The 23557-nt window shown below is 45.2% G+C and overlaps 1 protein-coding gene across 1 annotated transcript in view; it reads left to right on the forward strand.

Annotated features, from left to right (window-relative positions):
• The window catches only part of LOC110491048 (histone-lysine N-methyltransferase PRDM16), a 135281-nt gene that overhangs the window by 83999 nt on the left and 27725 nt on the right, over window positions 1-23557 (forward strand). The window contains exons 12-13 of the mRNA XM_090201595.1: window positions 2112-2283; window positions 10879-11238. Coding sequence (XP_090057721.1) covers window positions 2112-2283; window positions 10879-11238 — 532 coding nt within the window. The remainder of the gene's footprint in view (window positions 1-2111; window positions 2284-10878; window positions 11239-23557) is intronic.

The raw sequence follows: 23557 nt of genomic DNA on the forward strand, positions 1-23557 counted from the left end.
GGTCGTTAGTTGTCTCTGATTGAGAATCATACTTAGGTAGCCTTTTTCCACCTGGGTTTCATGGGTGTTTATTTCCTGTTTAGTGTGTGTCATTCACCTTACAGGACTGTTCGTTTGTTGTTTATTGTTTTTGTTCAGTGTTCATTTTGCTTCATTAAATTATGGACACTTATCACGCTGCGTTTTGGTCCTCCGATCCTTCTCGCTACTCCTCCTCAGAAGAGGAGGAAGAGATCCCTTACATGTACACTGCACCTACATCTGCGACTTTGCGCATGTGACTAAATAATCTAATCTAATCTAATCTGAATACCTAACCCTGGGATAGAGTTCAATTTTTCATCAGGGCAATTACATACATTTTAAAGACACAGCAGAATGGCTTTTTAAGAGGTGTTGACTGACTATTTCAGTCCTGACTATAAAGGTTTGAATATTGCTGTCCATCAGTGATTCCCAACCAAATTTACTCAGTTTAAGCAATTTTGACAAAAACAACGGAAACGGAAGTGACTGCTAAAATAATGGAATCACCAACATAACGTGTCTTAATAGGGCGTTGGGCCATCACAAGCCGCCAGAACAGCTTCAATGCACCTTGACCTCTATTGGAGGGATGTGACATTCTTCCACGAGAAATTCCTTAATTTGGTGTTTTGTTGATGGTGGTGGAAAACGCTGCCTTAGAATCTCCGATAAATGTTCAATTGGGTTAATATCTGGTAACTGAGATCGCCATGGCATATGGTTTACATAATTCCCATGCTCATCAAACCATTCAGTGACTGCTGGTGCCCTGTGGATGGAGGCATTGTTATCAACTCCCATCAGGTTAGAGATGATTCACCATAGGTTGAAGGTGATCACTCAGAATGGCTGTGTATTTATTGGTGTTTTCCTTGCCCTCTAAGGGGGTTGAGTGGACCTAAACCATGACAGGAAAATGCACCCTGCACCATAAGAGCTGCCAGAACCCTCATTCACCAATTATTTCCATTATTTTGGCAGTTACATGTACACTGCCTTCAGAAAATATTTATACCCTTTGACTTATTCAACATTTCATTGTTTTACAGCTTGAATTCAAAATGGATGAAATAGATTGGTTTTCTCACTTGATTAAATAGATTGTATTGTGAGAAAACCAATGTGGCTGCCATGTTTGAGTAGGCTAAACTAGCTAGCTACATTTGCTAGCTACGTAAGTGAAACTGAAAGTTTCTCCTTCATTTTGGAAGAAAGGAATTTGTTCAAAACTGTTTAACTATTGCCTTTGTCTCTCTTTGAGTCAACTACTCACCACATTTTATGCACTGCAGTGCTAGCTAGCTGTACCTTATGCTTTCAGTACTAGATTAATTATCTGATCCTTTGATTGGGTGGACAACATGTCAATTCATGCTGCAAGAGCTCTAATAGTCTGTGTAAGTCTATGGAAGGGAGTGAGAACCATGAGCCTCCTGGGTTTTGTACGGAGGAGGACAGAAGCTAGCTGTCCTCTGGCTACGCCATGGTGCTACCCTACAGAGTGCTGTTGAGGCTACTGTAGACCTTCACTGCAAACCAGTGTGTTTTAATCAATTATTTGGTGACAATATATTTACTTTAGTTTTAACTAAAATGGATAACTTTTTAAATGTTTTATGATTTTTCACAGAGGAGGATGGTCCTCCCCTTCCTCCTCTGAGTAACCTCCACTGATGGGAATACTTTCTGAAGGCAATGCATGTTGCCCTTAGTGTTATGCAGAGTTGAATGTTATTAAAAATGATTTACAGCTGTAATTGCTGCCAAAGTTACTTCAACCAGGTATTAACTGTGGCATGTGAAGACATACACAATAAAGACAATGTTCTATACTTTTTTCTTTCACTTGATGTGTAGGAAAAAAAATCTAATATAATCCCTTTTTAGTTTTTTTAAGGCAACAAAATGTAACAACTGTGCAAGGGGTGAGTAGACTTTAACTAAACACGTTACGCATCTCATCGAGTGTAGTTCCCTATTCCTGATGTTGATTATAGCTTTAAATGCTGTTACTAACGTGTGTGTGTGTGTGTGTGTGTGTGTGTGTGTGTGTGTGTGTGTGTGTGTGTGCATCTTGCTAACAGTGAGTCAACACTCTGGGATCCTCTGCAACCTAGGAAACAACATTTCCTCTCCCAACTCCGAGCCAGATCACCATGCACTTTTAGATGAGAAAGAGGACTCTTACTTCTCGGAAATCCACAACTTAATTTCCAACAGCGAGATGAACCAGGCATCCAGCTCCATAGACAAGAGGTAGGGGAAACACACACATGCAAATACACACAGACACACACACACACCCCTGTCGGTGGAGTTAAAGCCAAGGTATTAGCTCGGGGCGTCTTAAAAGTTACTCATCATTACATGAGTGTTGTTCACAGAATCACTTCTGTTTACATACCTTACGACACACATCAACACCCAAATACGTTTAACTCACATTGATTGTTTTCGATGAACATTTCGATTGGCTTCTAGGGAGTAGACTATGCAGTTATTAGGGTGTCACTCTGCCTTCCTGACAGAACTAACTCTGCTCCCCTGTCAGATGTTGCTCAAACAGGCTTTAGGGGGAGTCCAGTACAGTACAGTAAGCACAGCCCCCAGTGCCCGCTCCTCTACTCTGCCTGTTCTCAACGACTCACCTCAACTGAAATAAACTGCCCAGGCTGTTACGCTATAACCAAGGCCAGGTTTACCAGAGCTTCTGGCCTGCTCTCCTCTCCTCTACAGACTAAAGCATCACCAGCCTATAGTCTATGGCCCTGCAGTTTCAGGTAGCGCTAGAGGCTAGTGCTTAGCAGGGTCGTGTTCATTAATGCACACTGCAGCAAATGTTTTTGCACCCGGAAATGAAAACAAGTGTTTCTTACTGGACGCGTTTCTTATTGTCCCTCCCTGTTTCAGTCCGTTTTCTTCAGTGTCTAATAAATACGACCCAGGTTCAGAGGCAGTAGCTTTGACAGATGTGTGGGGGGAAATATGCAAGCTGTCTTCTCCAATAAGCCAATAAGGATTCTTTAGATGTCAAGTAATGGCTCCTCCTTGATTTCGCTAACCCGTCTTCATGCCAATAACAAAGGGCTGCTTGTTTTTCAACTTTTCTTTTCCCGCTCCTCTGTCTTTCTCCACATCGCACTCTTTTTCTTTGTCTCTGTCTATTCTCTCTCTGTCTTTCTTTCTATCTCTTTCAATCTCTGTCTCTCTCTCTTTCATGTCTCCCACCCTCCCTCTTCCCTGGTCAGTAGACAAGAGACATAAAAGCCAACAGAGCTCAAGGGTAATTTAGCCCCTCTGCCATCTGCGATCAATAGTGCAGAACCATCCAGAATATGCAAGCCTGGCATTTTAATATCTGTAATTCAAAATAAGTGCTCTGTTTTCTGTCCGTCACAGACACACACACGCTCACATGCAGGCACGTAGACACTGGCATGCATGCACAAATGTGCACGCAGGCATGTACACACACGCGCATGCACACACATGCATGTACGCACACACACATCACTCCCCCCCATTGAACAGAGACATACGTGTGTATGCCTATCTGTGCACTCATGCGTCTCCTCCCCACTAAGTGTTTGTGAACTAAGTCAAGTTGATCTAGTCACTTGTCTCACTCTATTGTGTTTTTCTCCTCTGGACACTGTCTAGCCTGTGAGGTTGGGTGATGATTGAGATAGCTGGAGATGTGTGTATGGGGCACAGGGGTGGGGAGGAGGGGACTGGGACAGTGGAAGAGATTGTAAGGGGCAGAAACAGTAGAAAAGTGTGTATGGGGGGCAGATAGAGCTGGACTGGGCGTTTCTTCGCTCAAAAGTTGTGGGGTGGTGGCTGAGGCATTTATCTACCAGATAAAACTGATGGACCTACAGTGGTTCCTCCTCTAAAGTTGTGGAGTGGTGGCTGAGGCATTTATCTACCAGATAAAACTGATGGACCTACAGTGGTTCCTCCTCTAAAGTTCTGGGGCGGTGGCTGAGGCATTTATCTACCAGATAAAACTGATGGACCTACAGTGGTTCCTCCTCTAAAGTTCTGGGGCGGTGGCTGAGGCATTTATCTACCAGATAAAACTGATGGACCTACAGTGGTTCCTCCTCTAAAGTTGTGGGGTGGTGGCTGAGGCATTTATCTACCAGATAAAACTGATGGACCTACAGTGGTTCCTCCTCTAAAGTTGTGGGGTGGTGGCTGAGGCATTTATCTACCAGATAAAACTGATGGACCTACAGTGGTTCCTCCTCTAAAGTTCTGGGGCGGTGGCTGAGGCATTTATCTACCAGATAAAACTGATGGACCTACAGTGGTTCCTCCTCTAAAGTTCTGGGGCGGTGGCTGAGGCATTTATCTACCAGATAAAACTGATGGACTTACAGTGGTTCCTCCTCTAAAGTTGTGGGGTGGTGGCTGGCACCAGCTTTCGGAGCAGCTCACAGATCACTGCACCTGTAAATAGCCCATCCATTCTACCTCATCCGCATACAGTTATTTTTTTCCGCTGCTTTGCACCCCAGTATCTCTACTTGCACATTCATCTTCTGCACATCTACCATTCCAGTGTTTAATTGCTATATTGTAATTACTTCGCCACCATGGCCTATTTATTGCCTTTACCGCCCTTATCTTACCTCATTTGCACTCACTGTAAATATACTTTTTTTCCCCTATTGTGTTATTAACTGTAGGTTTGTTTATTCCATGTGTAATTCTGTGTTGTTGTTTGTGTCACACTACAGTACATGCATATAGGACTTGCATCCTTGGCACAATAAAGTTATTTTAAGTTAACTACATGTACTGTAGATATTACCACGCATGATATTTATCTTGGCCAAGTCGCAGTTGTAAATGATAACTTCTTCTCAACTGGCCTACCTGGTTAAAAAAGGTGAAATATATATATATATATATATACAGTGGGGCAAAAAAGTATTTAGTCAGCCACCAATTGTGCAAGTTCTCCCACTTAAAAAGATGAGAAAGGCCTGTAATGTTCATCATAGGTACACTTCAACTATGACAGACAAAATGAGAAGAAAAATTCCAGAAAATCACATTGTAGGATTTTTTATGAATTGATTTGAAAATTATGGTGGAAAATAAGTATTTGGACACCTACAAACAAGCAAGCTTTCTGGCTCTCACAGACCTGTAACTTCTTCTTTAAGAGGCTCCTCTGTCCTCCACTCGTTACCTGTATTAATGGCACCTGTTTGAACTTGTTATCAGTTTAAAAGACACCTGTCCACAACCTCAAACAGTCACACTCCAAACTCCACTATGGCCAAGACCAAAGAACTGTCAAAGGACACCAGCAACAAAATTGTAGACCTCCACCAGGCTGGGAAGACTGAATCTGCAATAGGTAAGCAGCTTGGTTTGAAGAAATCAACTGTGGGAGCAATTATTAGGAAATGGAAGACATACAAGCCCACTGATAATCTCCCTCGATCTGGGGCTCCACGCAAGATCTCAAGATTTTGAGTGAAAACCTCCTTCCATCCGTAAGGGCATTGAAGATGAAACGTGGCTGGGTCTTTCAGCATGACAATGATCCCAAACACACCGCCCGGGCAACGAAGGAGTGGCTTCGTAAGAAGCATTTCAAGGTCCTGGAGTGGCCTAGCCAGTCTCCAGATCTCAACCCCATAGAAAATCTTTGGAGGGAGTTGAATGTCCATGTTGCCCAGCAACAGCCCCAAAACATCACTGCTCTAGAGGAGATCTGCATGGAGGAATGGGCCAAAATACCAGCAACAGTGTGTGAAAAACTTGTGAATACTTACAGAAAACGTTTGACCTCTGTCATTGACAACAAAGGGTATATAACAAAGTATTGAGATAAACTTTTGTTATTGACCAAATACTTATTTTGCACCATAATTTGCAAATAAATTCATAAAAAATCCTACAATGTGATTTTCTGGATTTTTTTATACACTTCAACAGTGTTTACCACTCCTGGGACATCAATGATTACACGTTGTAACTATGCAATAGACTAGAAACATGATTTAAGTAAAGGCTGATTTTTAATTCATATATACAGAAAAAAAACAGTACACCACACTACCTATGCATATCTAACTCCCTTCATCTGAATTAATCTGAGGACACAGGATAGTATTTCAGTGAGATACTCAGGTATGAATCTCTGGGACATTCTTTTTCAGTCATTTCCAATACCAGGAGTATCAAACTCCATTCTTTGAATGATGCTGTGTCTGCATGTACATATTACAATTATACACTTCAACAGTATTTACCAAACCTGCTCCTGAGACATCAATGATTACACATTGTAACTATGCAATAGACTAGAAACATGATTTAAGTAAAGGCTGATTTGTAATTCATATATAAAGAATAAAAAACCTACGCGTATCTAACTCCTTTCATCTGAGGACACAGGACAGTATTTCAATGAGATACTTAATTTCACCAGTGGAGAATGTGAAATGCTTTATTGAAAGAAGTTCATTATCCAGGTGTTATAAATGCATTATAATAATTGTAATATTCTATTATGAATACAAGTTCAATCTGTACTTCAATGCACATATATGGTGTGCATTATAAAATGAGGAAGAAAGACGAGGTGGGGAGAGAAGTAAGAACAGAGGCAGACAGCATATGATTAATGAATTACAGTGCTACCCTAATATTCTCTCAGTTCATCACAAATACAGTGTCTCTAGCGGTGTCTCCTAACCAGCCTTGGGCCCCCAGTTGGCCCAAAGGTTATCTTAAGAGCCGGTGAGGTGGCGATGACGGGACTGGCTTCCACTCGCACATCAAAACATACCTGCAGACGAGACAGATCGAGAGAGAGCATGATTAAGCCTTGTTTATTTTATTCTAACACGGTCAGTCATCATAATCATCAGGAGGTGAAATTCAAAACTAACCTTGGATCATTAACTCTGGGACTACAACATCTGTCTGTATTTCAATGTAAAGTATATCTTTAATAATACTTCCTGTTGATCTGACCTCTCACCTATGATTATGCTGTGCACTCTGTCAGCCAATTCAGATGCGGGAGGGGTTCACCGACACAGCTGATATAACCTAGAGGATTTAGGGAGAAGGGGGAGGGATGGAGAGAGACTGTTACTGTGTTTGTGTGTGGCCTCACCTGGTGTCCACACTAAGTGGCCAAAGAAAACTTTATGCTGAAAAACAGACACATGAGGACAAACCATAGAAGAGAATGTCATTATTAGACTTTTACATTACCAGATCACAAATTAATATCAAATCTATTTATATAGCCCTTCTTACATCAGCTGATACCTCAAAGTGCTGTACAGAAACCCAGCCTAAAAGCCCAAACAGCAAGCAAAGCAGGTGCAAATACCACTTGAAGCTTGATGATGACTTGATCATTTGAATCAGCTGTGTAGTGCTAAGACAAAAACAAAACTGTGCACAGGTGTTTGGAGCATTCCGATATGCCACAGCTGGTGAGGTGTCAGGTTCCCCTCTGTACTTAAAGGGTGATTATTCCAACTCTCTGAAATGCTGCAGATCTGCCCGCAGATGAGGTAGGAACACATATCCCTACACAGAAGAGGTGGATAGAATTCGACAGGTCAAGGTATCTTCCTCCAACCTGTGCATGTGAGACAGGTTCCATGTACAAGACAGGCAGAGAGGAAGAGAGAAAAAGAACACAGAACAGTTTAATTACCTCTGGTTATGGACACTTTTGCAAGCAATAAAACTTCCACGGCCTGTTCCTGGGACAGTGAACATACATCTGAAAGTAAAGAAACAATTTTTTTTGTAGATATGAAAACAATAACTGAGATATGACCGTTCAATCTAAAGCAGCAGATGTCATTTTCAGGATACGTCAATACAGCCCAGAAAGATTAACACCAGACTGGTATTGTGGTTGTTCATCAAGTGATGGGAAATATGCAATGTGTATATTCTACACGCATATTGTGTTCTTTCATCCTTCTGTAAACAAAGCTAACCGTTACACTGTCATTAAATATGATTATATATCGACTATGAAACAAATACGACATGACCTGCTTATGAGTTGCCATGAAAGAAAGTTAGATGAATTCAACTTAAAATGGCGAGAACAGGTGTTCGTACCTAAATGCTTTTGGTTAGCTTGAGAATAATAATTGCATGATTTATCATTCTACGGTATGTATGTATGTATCTATGTAATATAGTAGAACGTTATGAACCGACACTGAATCGTAGGAGCTAACTACTAGCTATGTAGCGTCAGACAGAAGAACGCCCAGTGCTGCTTGTTTTCAAATACATTTTTTGTTCTCTAAATCTTTTTGGGGAATAAAATACATAACTTTTTGCGCTCTATTACCAACATTTTGTTGTTTTTTTTTACTTTGAAGCCTTTTTTTTTTCAGAACCATTCTTTTTGATTGAAATTTTTTGGGGGGATTTTGGCTCTTGGCAAAAGACATCCATTTGTCGCAAGTTGGGGAGGGAGGCTAATAGCTGAACAATAGACTATTCAACCTTAAGAATTATCTAATAGCAGAGCTAAGTGTGAAAACCCTCATCCCATCACAGACCAGATTTGCCTTAACAACCAAGGGGGAGTTAGAGCACTGATTATACTTTTGGGTCCCAATGCACTACTGTGTCTCTAACTGACTATGAATGGGCAGTATAAACCAAAGAATAAACTGATAATTGTGCATGACTTCAAATGAAACAGGGAGCAGGTTTTGAACCCTCTTGCCTGAAGTCCAGTGCATTATCGACAGTGCACAAACGTGCCCCAGAGTCGATAGAGTGTGTCCTTGCGGTAGCTTTCTACTCAATGTAATAAAGTAATGACTTTTCAAATAAGTTACCTTACACGTTAAGTTGGCTGACAATTTGTTAACTACACTGTCCTTACGAACCACATAGCATATCATTACAGCAGTATGTACTGGTATGTTTCCTATCTACCTAACGTTCGTAGTTATACATCAATCTTGCCAGGATATTAACTATAGGCTAACTGAACCACATTGTATATCATTACAGCAGTATGTACCGATATGTTAGCTATCTAACGTTAGTAGTTATACATCAATCTTGCCATTAACTATAGGCTATCTAACTACCCAACGTTTATTGACTTGATAATTCCCATCATTCTTAGCTTAGCTAAATGGTATGGTCATTCTGTAAACGTCAGCAAAAAAGCGTAATTCAATTGTTTCCCGCAGCACAGTTAGTCACCAATGCTCTGGTTTACACGAAAACTGCCTTACCAGCTCTGCTAGGGTGAGTAAAATGGTAAGCGTGATCTCATTTGTGTCTGGAATTAGCTAGCAAGCTAGCCAACGTTAGCGTGGGTGCTTGACTGCCTCTGCCCGAACGTTCAGTGTGCGCTCCGAGGGCGAATCTTTCTGAATTTACCCAGAGGGTTTTTCATTTTTCTTGGAATAGAAACACCATAATATTTATCAAATTAATTAAGCAAGTACCAGTCACAAATTTGGACACACCTACTCATTCCAGGATTTTTCTATATTTGTACTATTTTCTACATTGTAGAATAACTAACACATATGGAATCAGTTAAGAACAAATTCTTATTTTTTCAAGGACAGCCTACTCCTTCCTCCCCTTTGGGGGATGGAACTCCGGTCTTCCGCGTGTCTGCAATATGGAAGACTATCAAATGCTTCTCAAAGATGCCCTCTGGTGGTCAAACTAGCAATGACTTGCAGTAACAGAAAAAATGGCTGAGAATTAAATGACGTGCCACAGAATGCTGCAGCAGGCAGGGTGTGCCGCAGTATGACAACTTTTAAAGGGGGAAATACTGTAGGCCACTAACACAAACATACTGCTGATGTGTTTAGACTAAGTGACAAAATGGAGGGCTCTGCGTCAGAGCTGTGCTTGTCTCCCTATACCTCCCCCTTTACACACAGCCCCTGCCAATTTGATTGTAGGATATTTAATCTAGATTGAAAGAGGAGAACAGCCCTCTGTCCCGCTTACTCCAGGAAAGTACCCCGTCTAGTTTGATGTCCATCTGCCCTCTGCTCTGTGGCAACGGCTTCTCGGAGGGCTCACCCTGAGGAAATGACATCATGAGGCGATAAGAAATGCAGAGACCAGGGGGCTTAAAAATGTGAAGGGCAGCAGGCTGCAATGTCTGGTGTGCTGATGGCCTGTTTGCAGAGCAGCCCACCTCCCCACACATACACACATCCACAGCCTCTAGAATCAGGGCCCGAAGGAGCCCTTTGAGCTTGGCCCTCTTGTCCAGTATGCGTCTTAGGAAATAGCCAGTTATTCATTCGGCTCGGTTTCTCGCCGATTGTCAACATGCATGTTTGTTTGCTTGGACTGGGTCTCTGCTCGCTGTCAACAGAGCTCCTGACAGCTCAGTTATGGCTCAGCAAAGTATGACTCATTGCCTATTGACAGATAGACAAACAGCAGGGATGCCTGGCCAGTGGCCCACTGAGGCAGGTAGGGCAGTGGGCCTATAAATCCCAATCAAAGTCCTAATGGAGGCGAGGTGGGCTTGGGGGAAGGCCCTCGTCCCCCCCTGTCTCCTCTCCCTCATCTCCGCTCATCTGGCCAAGACAGAATGGGTGGGAACAGTAAACAGTAAGTCTAAATTGGCTGCTTTTGATGACCAGTTAGCTCTTTCACATCAGTGCAGATGAAGGAAAGGAAGCAAGGAGAGAAAATGGCCTTAGACTATTTGGATGCAATGATATTGTTCCACAGATTTCAAGGATAAAATACTGTACATTTTTGAAACTATGAATATAGAGCTAAATCAATACAATATATAATGTACAGCCACTGACCTCACGGTTCTCGTTGTTGCAGGTCAGAACTTACGGAGGAGGAGCGTCCGTCGAGCCACGGCCTGTCCAGCTCCCGGGGGCTAGAGGAGGAGGGGGCGGAGGGAGATGATGAAGAGGAGGACAAAGGCAGTCTGAAGGAGGAGGAGTGTCCGTCAAGCCACGGCCTGTCCAGCTCCCGGGGGCTAGAGGAGGAGGAGGCGGAGGGAGATGATGAAGAGGAGGAAGAAGGCAGCCTGGCGGAGAAATTTCAGGACGAAGCGCCCAAATCCCCCTCCCCGATCACCATGGTCACACCGGGGGCGTACGAAGACGAAGAGGGGGAGGGATCGGAGGAAGAGGAGGAAGCCACACCGTTGGCTATAAGCTACAAACACACCCGCAGGTATGTCTTGTCTGGCAGAATACAAGCTTTTTTTACAGACACAATGTCCTGTCTAATAGACCAAATACATGGTTACGGACAAAACTACTGGTATGTTTTTCCTGTTACAGACTTCTGACAAAATTACAGACACAACTACCACTGTCAGACCAGCAGGTAGTGGTAGAATAGAGACATACTGTAGGGACAGACACAACTACAGACAAAGTCATGCAGTCACATACAGCACACCACACCTTCACAAACAAATCCACCCAATCACAACGGCCACCCCTGTCTCCTCCCATTCCAACTAACACGACTTATACAGTTTAATATTGCATGACCTGCCATGCATGATCTGCCCTCCCTACGATGGCAGTACAATGAGTTCAATGAGAGTTAGATGGTGATGAAGAGAGTTGGGATGCAGATAGAACTCTCACAGTCCCATTCCATCGCCACCTGTCATTCTGTCCCTATTAGTGTCTGTCAATGTTGAACCTGTCTTTCTGTCCCTATCAATGTCGGTCAGTGTTGTACCGGTCTTTCTGTCCCTATCAGTGTCGGTCAGTGTTGTACCTGTCTTTCTGTCCATTTCAGTGTCGGTCAGTGTTGTACCTGTCCTTCTGTCCCTATCAGTGTCGGTCAGTGTTGTACCTGTCTTTCTGTCCCGATCAATGTCGGTCAGTGTTGTACCTGTCTTTCTGTCTTTCTGTCCCTATCAGTGTCGGTCAGTGTTGTACCGGTCTTTCTGTCCCTATCAGTGTCGGTCAGTGTTGTACCTGTCCTTCTGTCCCTATCAGTGTCGGTCAGTGTTGTACCTGTCTTTCTGTCCCGATCAATGTCGGTCAGTGTTGTACCTGTCTTTCTGTCCCTATCAGTGTCGGTCAGTGTTGTACCTGTCTTTCTGTCCCTATCAGTGTCGGTCAGTGTTGTACCTGTCTTTCTGTCCCTATCAGTGTCGGTCAGTGTTGTACCTGTCTTTCTGTCCCGATCAGTGTCGGTCAGTGTTGGACCTGTCTTTCTGTCCCCATCAGTGTCGGTCAGTGTTGTACCTGTTTTTCTGTCCCTATCAGTGTCGGTCAGTGTTGTACCTGTCTTTCTGTCCCTATCAGTGTCGGTCAGTGTTGTACCTATCTTTCTGTCCCTATCAGTGTCTGTCAGTTTTGTACCTGTCTTTCTGTCCCTATCAGTGTCGGTCAGTGTTGTACCTGTCTTTCTGTCCCTATCAGTGTCGGTCAGTGTTGTACCTGTTTTTCTGTCTTTCTGTCCCTATCAGTGTCGGTCAGTGTTGTACCTGTCTTTCTGTCCCTATCAGTGTCGGTCAGTTTTGTACCTGTCTTTCTGTCCCTATGAGTGTCGGTCAGTGTTGTACCTGTCATTCTGTCCCTATCAGTGTCGGTCATTGTTGTACCTGTCTTTCTGTCTTTCTGTCCCTATCAGTGTCGGTCAGTGTTGTACCTGTCTTTCTGTCTCTATCAGTGTCGGTCAGTGTTGTACCTGTCTTTCTGTCCCTATCAGTGTCGGTCAGTGTTGTACCTGTCTTTCTGTCCCTATCAGTGTCGGTCAGTGTTGTACCTGTCTTTCTGTCCCTATCAGTGTCGGTCAGTGTTGTACCTGTCCTTCTGTCCCGATCAGTGTCGGTCAGTGTTGGACCTGTCTTTCTGTCCCCATCAGTGTCGGTCAGTGTTGTACCTGTTTTTCTGTCCCTATCAGTGTCGGTCAGTGTTGTACCTGTCTTTCTGTCTTTCTGTCCCTATCAGTGTCGGTCAGTGTTGTACCTATCTTTCTGTCCCTATCAGTGTCTGTCAGTTTTGTACCTGTCTTTCTGTCCCTATCAGTGTCGGTCAGTGTTGTACCTGTCTTTCTGTCCCTATCAGTGTCGGTCAGTGTTGTACCTGTTTTTCTGTCTTTCTGTCCCTATCAGTGTCGGTCAGTGTTGTACCTGTCTTTCTGTCCCTATCAGTGTCGGTCAGTTTTGTACCTGTCTTTCTGTCCCTATGAGTGTCGGTCAGTGTTGTACCTGTCATTCTGTCCCTATCAGTGTCGGTCATTGTTGTACCTGTCTTTCTGTCTTTCTGTCCCTATCAGTGTCGGTCAGTGTTGTACCTGTCTTTCTGTCTCTATCAGTGTCGGTCAGTGTTGTACCTGTCTTTCTGTCCCTATCAGTGTCGGTCAGTGTTGTACCTGTCTTTCTGTCCCTATCAGTGTCGGTCAGTGTTGTACCTGTCTTTCTGTCCCTATCAGTGTCGGTCAGTGTTGTACCTGTCCTTCTGTCCCTATCAGTGTCGGTCAGTGTTGTACCTGTCTTTCTGTCTTTCTGTCCCTATCAGTGTCGGTCAGTGTTGTACCTATCTCTCTGTCCCTATCAGTGTCTGTCAGTGTTGGACCTGTATTTCTGTCCCTATCAGTGTCGGTCAGTGTTGTACCTGTCTTTCTGTCCCTCTCAGTGTCGGTCATGTGTTGTACCTGTCTTTCTGTCTTTCTGTCCCTATCAGTCTCGGTCAATGTTGTACCAGTCTTTCTGTCTTTCTGTCCCTATCAGTGTCTGTCAGTGTTGTACCTGTTTTTCTGTCCCTATCAGTGTCGGTCAGTGTTGTACCTGTCTTTCTGTCCCTATCAGTGTCGGTCAGTGTTGTACCTGTCTTCCTGTCTTTCTGTCCCTATCAGTGTCGGTCAGTGTTGTACCTGTCTTTCTGTCCCTGTCAGTGTCGGTCAGTGTTGTACCTGTCTTTCTGTCCCTATCAGTGTCGGTCAGTGTTGTACCTGTCTTTCTGTCCCTATCAGTGTCGGTCAATGTTGTACCTGTCTTTCTGTCCATATCAGTGTCGGTCAGTTCTGTACATGTCTTTCTGTCCCTATCAGTGTCGGTCAGTGTTATACCTGTCTTTCTGTCCCTATCAGTGTCGGTCAGTGTTGTACCTGTCTTTCTATCTTTCTGTCCCTATCAGTGTCGGTCAGTGTTGTACCTGTCTTTCTGTCCCTATCAGTGTCGGTCAGTGTTGTACCTGTCTTTCTGTCTTTCTGTCCCTATCAGTGTTGGTCAGTGTTGTACCTATCTTTCTGTCGCTATCAGTGTCTGCCAGTTTTGTACCTGTCTTTCTGTCCCTATCAGTGTCGGTCAGTGTTGTACCTGTCTTTCTGTCCCTATCAGTGTCGGTCAGTGTTGTACCTGTCTTTCTGTCTTTCTGTCCCCATCAGTGTCGGTCAGTGTTGTACCTGTCTTTCTGTCCCTATCAGTGTCGGTCAGTGTTGTACCTGTCTTTCTGTCCCTATCAGTGTTGGTCAGTGTTGTACCTGTCTTTCTGTCCCTATCAGTGTCTGTCAGTGTTGTACCTGTCTTTCTGTCTTTCTGTCCCGATCAGTGTCGGTTAGTGTTGTACCTGTCTTTCTGTCCCTCTCAGTGTCGGTCAGTGTTGTACCTGTCTTTCTGTCCCTATCAGTGTCGGTCAGTGTTGTACCTGTCTTCCTGTCCCTATCAGTGCCGGTCAGTGTTGTACCTGTCTTTCTGTCTTTCTGTCCCTATCAGTGTCGGTCAGTGTTGTACCTGTCTTTCTGTCCCTATCAGTGTCGATCAGTGTTGTACCTGTCTATCTTTCCCTATCAGTGTCGGTCAGTGTTGTACCTGTCTTTCTGTCCCTATCAGTGTCGGTCAGTGTAATACCTGTCTTTCTGTCCCTATCAGTGTCGGTCAGTGTTGTACCTGTCCTTCTGTCCCTATCAGTGTCGGTCACTGTTGTACCTGTCTTTCTGTCCCTATCAGTGTCGGTCAGTGTTGTACCTGTCCTTCTGTCCCTATCAGTGTCGGTCAGTGTTGTACCTGTCTTTCTGTCTTTCTGTCCCTATCAGTGTCGGTCAGTGTTGTACCTGTCTTTCTGTTCCTATCAGTGTCGGTCAGTGTTGTACCTGTCTTTCTGTCCCTATCAGTGTCGGTCAGTGTTGTACCTGTCTTTCTGTCCCTATCAGTGTCGGTCAGTGTTGTACCTGTCTTCCTTGTCTTTCTGTCCCTATCAGTGTCGGTCAGTGTTGTACCTGTCTTTCTGTCCCTGTCAGTGTCGGTCAGTGTTGTACCTGTCTTTCTGTCCATATCAGTGTCGGTCAGTTCTGTACATGTCTTTCTGTCCCTATCAGTGTCGGTCAGTGTTGTACCTGTCTTTCTGTCCCTATCATTGACGGTCAGTGTTGTACCTGTCTTTCTGTCTTTCTGTCCCTATCAGTGTCGGTCAGTGTTGTACCTGTCTTCCTGTCTTTCTGTCCCTATCAGTGTCGGTCAGTGTTGTACCTGTCTTTCTGTCCCTGTCAGTGTCGGTCAGTGTTGTACCTGTCTTTCTGTCCCTATCAGTGTCGGTCAGTGTTGTACCTGTCTTTCTGTCCCTATCAGTGTCGGTCAATGTTGTACCTGTCTTTCTGTCCATATCAGTGTCGGTCAGTTCTGTACATGTCTTTCTGTCCCTATCAGTGTCGGTCAGTGTTGTACCTGTCTTTCTGTCCCTATCAGTGTCGGTCAGTGTTGTACCTGTCTTTCTATCTTTCTGTCCCTATCAGTGTCGGTCAGTGTTGTACCTGTCTTTCTGTCCCTATCAGTGTCGGTCAGTGTTGTACCTGTCTTTCTGTCTTTCTGTCCCTATCAGTGTCGGTCAGTGTTGTACCTATCTTTCTGTCGCTATCAGTGTCTGTCAGTTTTGTACCTGTCTTTCTGTCCCTATCAGTGTCGGTCAGTGTTGTACCTGTCTTTCTGTCCCTATCAGTGTCGGTCAGTGTTGTACCTGTCTTTCTGTCTTTCTGTCCCCATCAGTGTCGGTCAGTGTTGTACCTGTCTTTCTGTCCCTATCAGTGTCGGTCAGTGTTGTACCTGTCTTTCTGTCCCTATCAGTGTTGGTCAGTGTTGTACCTGTCTTTCTGTCCCTATCAGTGTCGGTCAGTGTTGTACCTGTCTTTCTGTCTTTCTGTCCCGATCAGTGTCGGTTAGTGTTGTACCTGTCTTTCTGTCCCTCTCAGTGTCGGTCAGTGTTGTACCTGTCTTTCTGTCCCTATCAGTGTCGGTCAGTGTTGTACCTGTCTTCCTGTCCCTATCAGTGCCGGTCAGTGTTGTACCTGTCTTTCTGTCTTTCTGTCCCTATCAGTGTCGGTCAGTGTTGTACCTGTCTTTCTGTCCCTATCAGTGTCGGTCAGTGTTGTACCTCTTTCTGTCCCTATCAGTGTCGGTCAGTGTTGTACCTGTCTTTCTGTCCCTATCAGTGTCGGTCAGTGTAATACCTGTCTTTCTGTCCCTATCAGTGTCGGTCAGTGTTGTACCTGTCCTTCTGTCCCTATCAGTGTCGGTCACTGTTGTACCTGTCTTTCTGTCCCTATCAGTGTCGGTCAGTGTTGTACCTGTCCTTCTGTCCCTATCAGTGTCAGTCAGTGTTGTACCTGTCTTTCTGTCTTTCTGTCCCTATCAGTGTCGGTCAGTGTTGTACCTGTCTTTCTGTCCCTATCAGTGTCGGTTAGTGTTGTACCTGTCTTTCTGTCCCTATCAGTGTCGGTCAGTTTTGTACCTGTCTTTCTGTCCCTATCAGTGTCGGTCAGTGTTGTACCTGTCTTCCTGTCTTTCTGTCCCTATCAGTGTCGGTCAGTGTTGTACCTGTCTTTCTGTCCCTGTCAGTGTCGGTCAGTGTTGTACCTGTCTTTCTGTCCCTATCAGTGTCGGTCAGTGTTGTACCTGTCTTTCTGTCCCTGTCAGTGTCGGTCAATGTTGTACCTGTCTTTCTGTCCATATCAGTGTCGGTCAGTTCTGTACATGTCTTTCTGTCCCTATCAGTGTCGGTCAGTGTTGTACCTGTCTTTCTGTCCCTATCAGTGTCGGTCAGTGTTGTACCTGTCTTTCTATCTTTCTGTCCCTATCAGTGTCGGTCAGTGTTGTACCTGTCTTTCTGTCCCTATCAGTGTCGGTCAGTGTTGTACCTGTCTTTCTGTCTTTCTGTCCCTATCAGTGTCGGTCAGTGTTGTACCTGTCTTCCTGTCTTTCTGTCCCTATCAGTGTCGGTCAGTGTTGTACCTGTCTTTCTGTCCCTGTCAGTGTCGGTCAGTGTTGTACCTGTCTTTCTGTCCCTATCAGTGTCGGTCAGTGTTGTACCTGTCTTTCTGTCCCTATCAGTGTCGGTCAATGTTGTACCTGTCTTTCTGTCCATATCAGTGTCGGTCAGTTCTGTACATGTCTTTCTGTCCCTATCAGTGTCGGTCAGTGTTGTACCTGTCTTTCTGTCCCTATCAGTGTCGGTCAGTGTTGTACCTGTCTTTCTATCTTTCTGTCCCTATCAGTGTTTGTCAGTTTTGTACCTGTCTTTCTGTCCCTATCAGTGTCGGTCAGTGTTGTACCTGTCTTTCTGTCCCTATCAGTGTCGGTCAGTGTTGTACCGGTCTTTCTGTCTTTCTGTCCCCATCAGTGTCGGTCAGTGTTGTACCTGTCTTTCTGTCCCTATCAGTGTCGGTCAGTGTTGTACCTGTCTTTCTGTCCCTATCAGTGTTGGTCAGTGTTGTACCTGTCTTTCTGTCCCTATCAGTGTCGGTCAGTGTTGTACCTGTCTTTCTGTCTTTCTGTCCCGATCAGTGTCGTTTAGTGTTGTACCTGTCTTTCTGTCCCTCTCACTGTCGGTCAGTGTTGTACCTGTCTTTCTGTCCCTATCAGTGTCGGTCAGTGTTGTACCTGTCTTTCTGTCTTTCTGTCCCTATCAGTGTCGGTCAGTGTTGTACCTGTCTTCCTGTCTTTCTGTCCCTATCAGTGTCGGTCAGTGTTGTACCTGTCTTTCTGTCCCTGTCAGTGTCGGTCAGTGTTGTACCTGTCTTTCTGTCCCTATCAGTGTCGGTCAGTGTTGTACCTGTCTTTCTGTCCCTATCAGTGTCGGTCAGTGTTGTACCTGTCTTTCTGTCCATATCAGTGTCGGTCAGTTCTGTACATGTCTTTCTGTCCCTATCAGTGTCGGTCAGTGTTGTACCTGTCTTTCTGTCCCTATCAGTGTCGGTCAGTGTTGTACCTGTCTTTCTATCTTTCTGTCCCTATCAGTGTCGGTCAGTGTTGTACCTGTCTTTCTGTCCCTATCAGTGTCGGTCAGTGTTGTACCTGTCTTTCTGTCTTTCTGTCCCTATCAGTGTCGGTCAGTGTTGTACCTATCTTTCTGTCGCTATCAGTGTCTGTCAGTTTTGTACCTGTCTTTCTGTCCCTATCAGTGTCGGTCAGTGTTGTACCTGTCTTTCTGTCCCTATCAGTGTCGGTCAGTGTTGTACCTGTCTTTCTGTCTTTCTGTCCCCATCAGTGTCGGTCAGTGTTGTACCTGTCTTTCTGTCCCTATCAGTGTCGGTCAGTGTTGTACCTGTCTTTCTGTCCCTATCAGTGTTGGTCAGTGTTGTACCTGTCTTTCTGTCCCTATCAGTGTCGGTCAGTGTTGTACCTGTCTTTCTGTCTTTCTGTCCCGATCAGTGTCGGTTAGTGTTGTACCTGTCTTTTTGTCCCTATAAGTGTCGGTCAGTGTTGTACCTGTCTTTCTGTCCCTATCAGTGTCGGTCAGTGTTGTACCTGTCTTCCTGTCCCTATCAGTGTCGGTCAGTGTTGTACCTGTCTTTCTATCTTTCTGTCCCTATCAGTGTCTGTCAGTTTTGTACCTGTCTTTCTGTCCCTATCAGTGTCGGTCAGTGTTGTACCTGTCTTTCTGTCCCTGTCAGTGTCGGTCAGTGTTGTACCTGTCTTTCTGTCCCTATCAGTGTCGGTCAGTGTTGTACCTGTCTTTCTGTCCCTATCAGTGTCGGTCAATGTTGTACCTGTCTTTCTGTCCATATCAGTGTCGGTCAGTTCTGTACATGTCTTTCTGTCCCTATCAGTGTCGGTCAGTGTTGTACCTGTCTTTCTGTCCCTATCAGTGTCGGTCAGTGTTGTACCTGTCTTTCTATCTTTCTGTCCCTATCAGTGTTTGTCAGTTTTGTACCTGTCTTTCTGTCCCTATCAGTGTCGGTCAGTGTTGTACCTGTCTTTCTGTCCCTATCAGTGTCGGTCAGTGTTGTACCGGTCTTTCTGTCTTTCTGTCCCCATCAGTGTCGGTCAGTGTTGTACCTGTCTTTCTGTCCCTATCAGTGTCGGTCAGTGTTGTACCTGTCTTTCTGTCCCTATCAGTGTTGGTCAGTGTTGTACCTGTCTTTCTGTCCCTATCAGTGTCGGTCAGTGTTGTACCTGTCTTTCTGTCTTTCTGTCCCGATCAGTGTCGGTTAGTGTTGTACCTGTCTTTCTGTCCCTCTCACTGTCGGTCAGTGTTGTACCTGTCTTTCTGTCCCTATCAGTGTCGGTCAGTGTTGTACCTGTCTTTCTGTCTTTCTGTCCCTATCAGTGTCGGTCAGTGTTGTACCTGTCTTCCTGTCTTTCTGTCCCTATCAGTGTCGGTCAGTGTTGTACCTGTCTTTCTGTCCCTGTCAGTGTCGGTCAGTGTTGTACCTGTCTTTCTGTCCCTATCAGTGTCGGTCAGTGTTGTACCTGTCTTTCTGTCCCTATCAGTGTCGGTCAGTGTTGTACCTGTCTTTCTGTCCATATCAGTGTCGGTCAGTTCTGTACATGTCTTTCTGTCCCTATCAGTGTCGGTCAGTGTTGTACCTGTCTTTCTGTCCCTATCAGTGTCGGTCAGTGTTGTACCTGTCTTTCTATCTTTCTGTCCCTATCAGTGTCGGTCAGTGTTGTACCTGTCTTTCTGTCCCTATCAGTGTCGGTCAGTGTTGTACCTGTCTTTCTGTCTTTCTGTCCCTATCAGTGTCGGTCAGTGTTGTACCTATCTTTCTGTCGCTATCAGTGTCTGTCAGTTTTGTACCTGTCTTTCTGTCCCTATCAGTGTCGGTCAGTGTTGTACCTGTCTTTCTGTCCCTATCAGTGTCGGTCAGTGTTGTACCTGTCTTTCTGTCTTTCTGTCCCCATCAGTGTCGGTCAGTGTTGTACCTGTCTTTCTGTCCCTATCAGTGTCGGTCAGTGTTGTACCTGTCTTTCTGTCCCTATCAGTGTTGGTCAGTGTTGTACCTGTCTTTCTGTCCCTATCAGTGTCGGTCAGTGTTGTACCTGTCTTTCTGTCTTTCTGTCCCGATCAGTGTCGGTTAGTGTTGTACCTGTCTTTCTGTCCCTATAAGTGTCGGTCAGTGTTGTACCTGTCTTTCTGTCCCTATCAGTGTCGGTCAGTGTTGTACCTGTCTTCCTGTCCCTATCAGTGTCGGTCAGTGTTGTACCTGTCTTTCTATCTTTCTGTCCCTATCAGTGTCTGTCAGTTTTGTACCTGTCTTTCTGTCCCTATCAGTGTCGGTCAGTGTTGTACCTGTCTTTCTGTCCCTATCAGTGTCGGTCAGTGTTGTACCGGTCTTTCTGTCTTTCTGTCCCCATCAGTGTCGGTCAGTGTTGTACCTGTCTTTCTGTCCCTATCAGTGTCGGTCAGTGTTGTACCTGTCTTTCTGTCCCTATCAGTGTTGGTCAGTGTTGTACCTGTCTTTCTGTCCCTATCAGTGTCGGTCAGTGTTGTACCTGTCTTTCTGTCTTTCTGTCCCGATCAGTGTCGGTTAGTGTTGTACCTGTCTTTCTGTCCCTCTCACTGTCGGTCAGTGTTGTACCTGTCTTTCTGTCCCTATCAGTGTCGGTCAGTGTTGTACCTGTCTTTCTGTCTTTCTGTCCCTATCAGTGTCGGTCAGTGTTGTACCTGTCTTCCTGTCTTTCTGTCCCTATCAGTGTCGGTCAGTGTTGTACCTGTCTTTCTGTCCCTGTCAGTGTCGGTCAGTGTTGTACCTGTCTTTCTGTCCCTATCAGTGTCGGTCAGTGTTGTACCTGTCTTTCTGTCCCTATCAGTGTCGGTCAGTGTTGTACCTGTCTTTCTGTCCATATCAGTGTCGGTCAGTTCTGTACATGTCTTTCTGTCCCTATCAGTGTCGGTCAGTGTTGTACCTGTCTTTCTGTCCCTATCAGTGTCGGTCAGTGTTGTACCTGTCTTTCTATCTTTCTGTCCCTATCAGTGTCGGTCAGTGTTGTACCTGTCTTTCTGTCCCTATCAGTGTCGGTCAGTGTTGTACCTGTCTTTCTGTCTTTCTGTCCCTATCAGTGTCGGTCAGTGTTGTACCTATCTTTCTGTCGCTATCAGTGTCTGTCAGTTTTGTACCTGTCTTTCTGTCCCTATCAGTGTCAGTCAGTGTTGTACCTGTCTTTCTGTCCCTATCAGTGTCGGTCAGTGTTGTACCTGTCTTCCTGTCCCTATCAGTGTCGGTCAGTGTTGTACCTGTCTTTCTATCTTTCTGTCCCTATCAGTGTCTGTCAGTTTTGTACCTGTCTTTCTGTCCCTATCAGTGTCGGTCAGTGTTGTACCTGTCTTTCTGTCCCTGTCAGTGTCGGTCAGTGTTGTACCTGTCTTTCTGTCCCTATCAGTGTCGGTCAGTGTTGTACCTGTCTTTCTGTCCCTATCAGTGTCGGTCAATGTTGTACCTGTCTTTCTGTCCATATCAGTGTCGGTCAGTTCTGTACATGTCTTTCTGTCCCTATCAGTGTCGGTCAGTGTTGTACCTGTCTTTCTGTCCCTATCAGTGTCGGTCAGTGTTGTACCTGTCTTTCTATCTTTCTGTCCCTATCAGTGTTTGTCAGTTTTGTACCTGTCTTTCTGTCCCTATCAGTGTCGGTCAGTGTTGTACCTGTCTTTCTGTCCCTATCAGTGTCGGTCAGTGTTGTACCGGTCTTTCTGTCTTTCTGTCCCCATCAGTGTCGGTCAGTGTTGTACCTGTCTTTCTGTCCCTATCAGTGTCGGTCAGTGTTGTACCTGTCTTTCTGTCCCTATCAGTGTTGGTCAGTGTTGTACCTGTCTTTCTGTCCCTATCAGTGTCGGTCAGTGTTGTACCTGTCTTTCTGTCTTTCTGTCCCGATCAGTGTCGGTTAGTGTTGTACCTGTCTTTCTGTCCCTCTCACTGTCGGTCAGTGTTGTACCTGTCTTTCTGTCCCTATCAGTGTCGGTCAGTGTTGTACCTGTCTTTCTGTCTTTCTGTCCCTATCAGTGTCGGTCAGTGTTGTACCTGTCTTCCTGTCTTTCTGTCCCTATCAGTGTCGGTCAGTGTTGTACCTGTCTTTCTGTCCCTGTCAGTGTCGGTCAGTGTTGTACCTGTCTTTCTGTCCCTATCAGTGTCGGTCAGTGTTGTACCTGTCTTTCTGTCCCTATCAGTGTCGGTCAGTGTTGTACCTGTCTTTCTGTCCATATCAGTGTCGGTCAGTTCTGTACATGTCTTTCTGTCCCTATCAGTGTCGGTCAGTGTTGTACCTGTCTTTCTGTCCCTATCAGTGTCGGTCAGTGTTGTACCTGTCTTTCTATCTTTCTGTCCCTATCAGTGTCGGTCAGTGTTGTACCTGTCTTTCTGTCCCTATCAGTGTCGGTCAGTGTTGTACCTGTCTTTCTGTCTTTCTGTCCCTATCAGTGTCGGTCAGTGTTGTACCTATCTTTCTGTCGCTATCAGTGTCTGTCAGTTTTGTACCTGTCTTTCTGTCCCTATCAGTGTCGGTCAGTGTTGTACCTGTCTTTCTGTCCCTATCAGTGTCGGTCAGTGTTGTACCTGTCTTTCTGTCTTTCTGTCCCCATCAGTGTCGGTCAGTGTTGTACCTGTCTTTCTGTCCCTATCAGTGTCGGTCAGTGTTGTACCTGTCTTTCTGTCCCTATCAGTGTTGGTCAGTGTTGTACCTGTCTTTCTGTCCCTATCAGTGTCGGTCAGTGTTGTACCTGTCTTTCTGTCTTTCTGTCCCGATCAGTGTCGGTTAGTGTTGTACCTGTCTTTCTGTCCCTATAAGTGTCGGTCAGTGTTGTACCTGTCTTTCTGTCCCTATCAGTGTCGGTCAGTGTTGTACCTGTCTTCCTGTCCCTATCAGTGTCGGTCAGTGTTGTACCTGTCTTTCTATCTTTCTGTCCCTATCAGTGTCTGTCAGTTTTGTACCTGTCTTTCTGTCCCTATCAGTGTCGGTCAGTGTTGTACCTGTCTTTCTGTCCCTATCAGTGTCGGTCAGTGTTGTACCGGTCTTTCTGTCTTTCTGTCCCCATCAGTGTCGGTCAGTGTTGTACCTGTCTTTCTGTCCCTATCAGTGTCGGTCAGTGTTGTACCTGTCTTTCTGTCCCTATCAGTGTTGGTCAGTGTTGTACCTGTCTTTCTGTCCCTATCAGTGTCGGTCAGTGTTGTACCTGTCTTTCTGTCTTTCTGTCCCGATCAGTGTCGGTTAGTGTTGTACCTGTCTTTCTGTCCCTCTCACTGTCGGTCAGTGTTGTACCTGTCTTTCTGTCCCTATCAGTGTCGGTCAGTGTTGTACCTGTCTTTCTGTCTTTCTGTC

The sequence above is a fragment of the Oncorhynchus mykiss genome, chromosome 16 (assembly GCF_057628025.1).
Source record: "Oncorhynchus mykiss isolate SJ-2025 chromosome 16, ASM5762802v1, whole genome shotgun sequence".
In the NCBI taxonomy this organism is placed as follows: domain Eukaryota; kingdom Metazoa; phylum Chordata; class Actinopteri; order Salmoniformes; family Salmonidae; genus Oncorhynchus; species Oncorhynchus mykiss.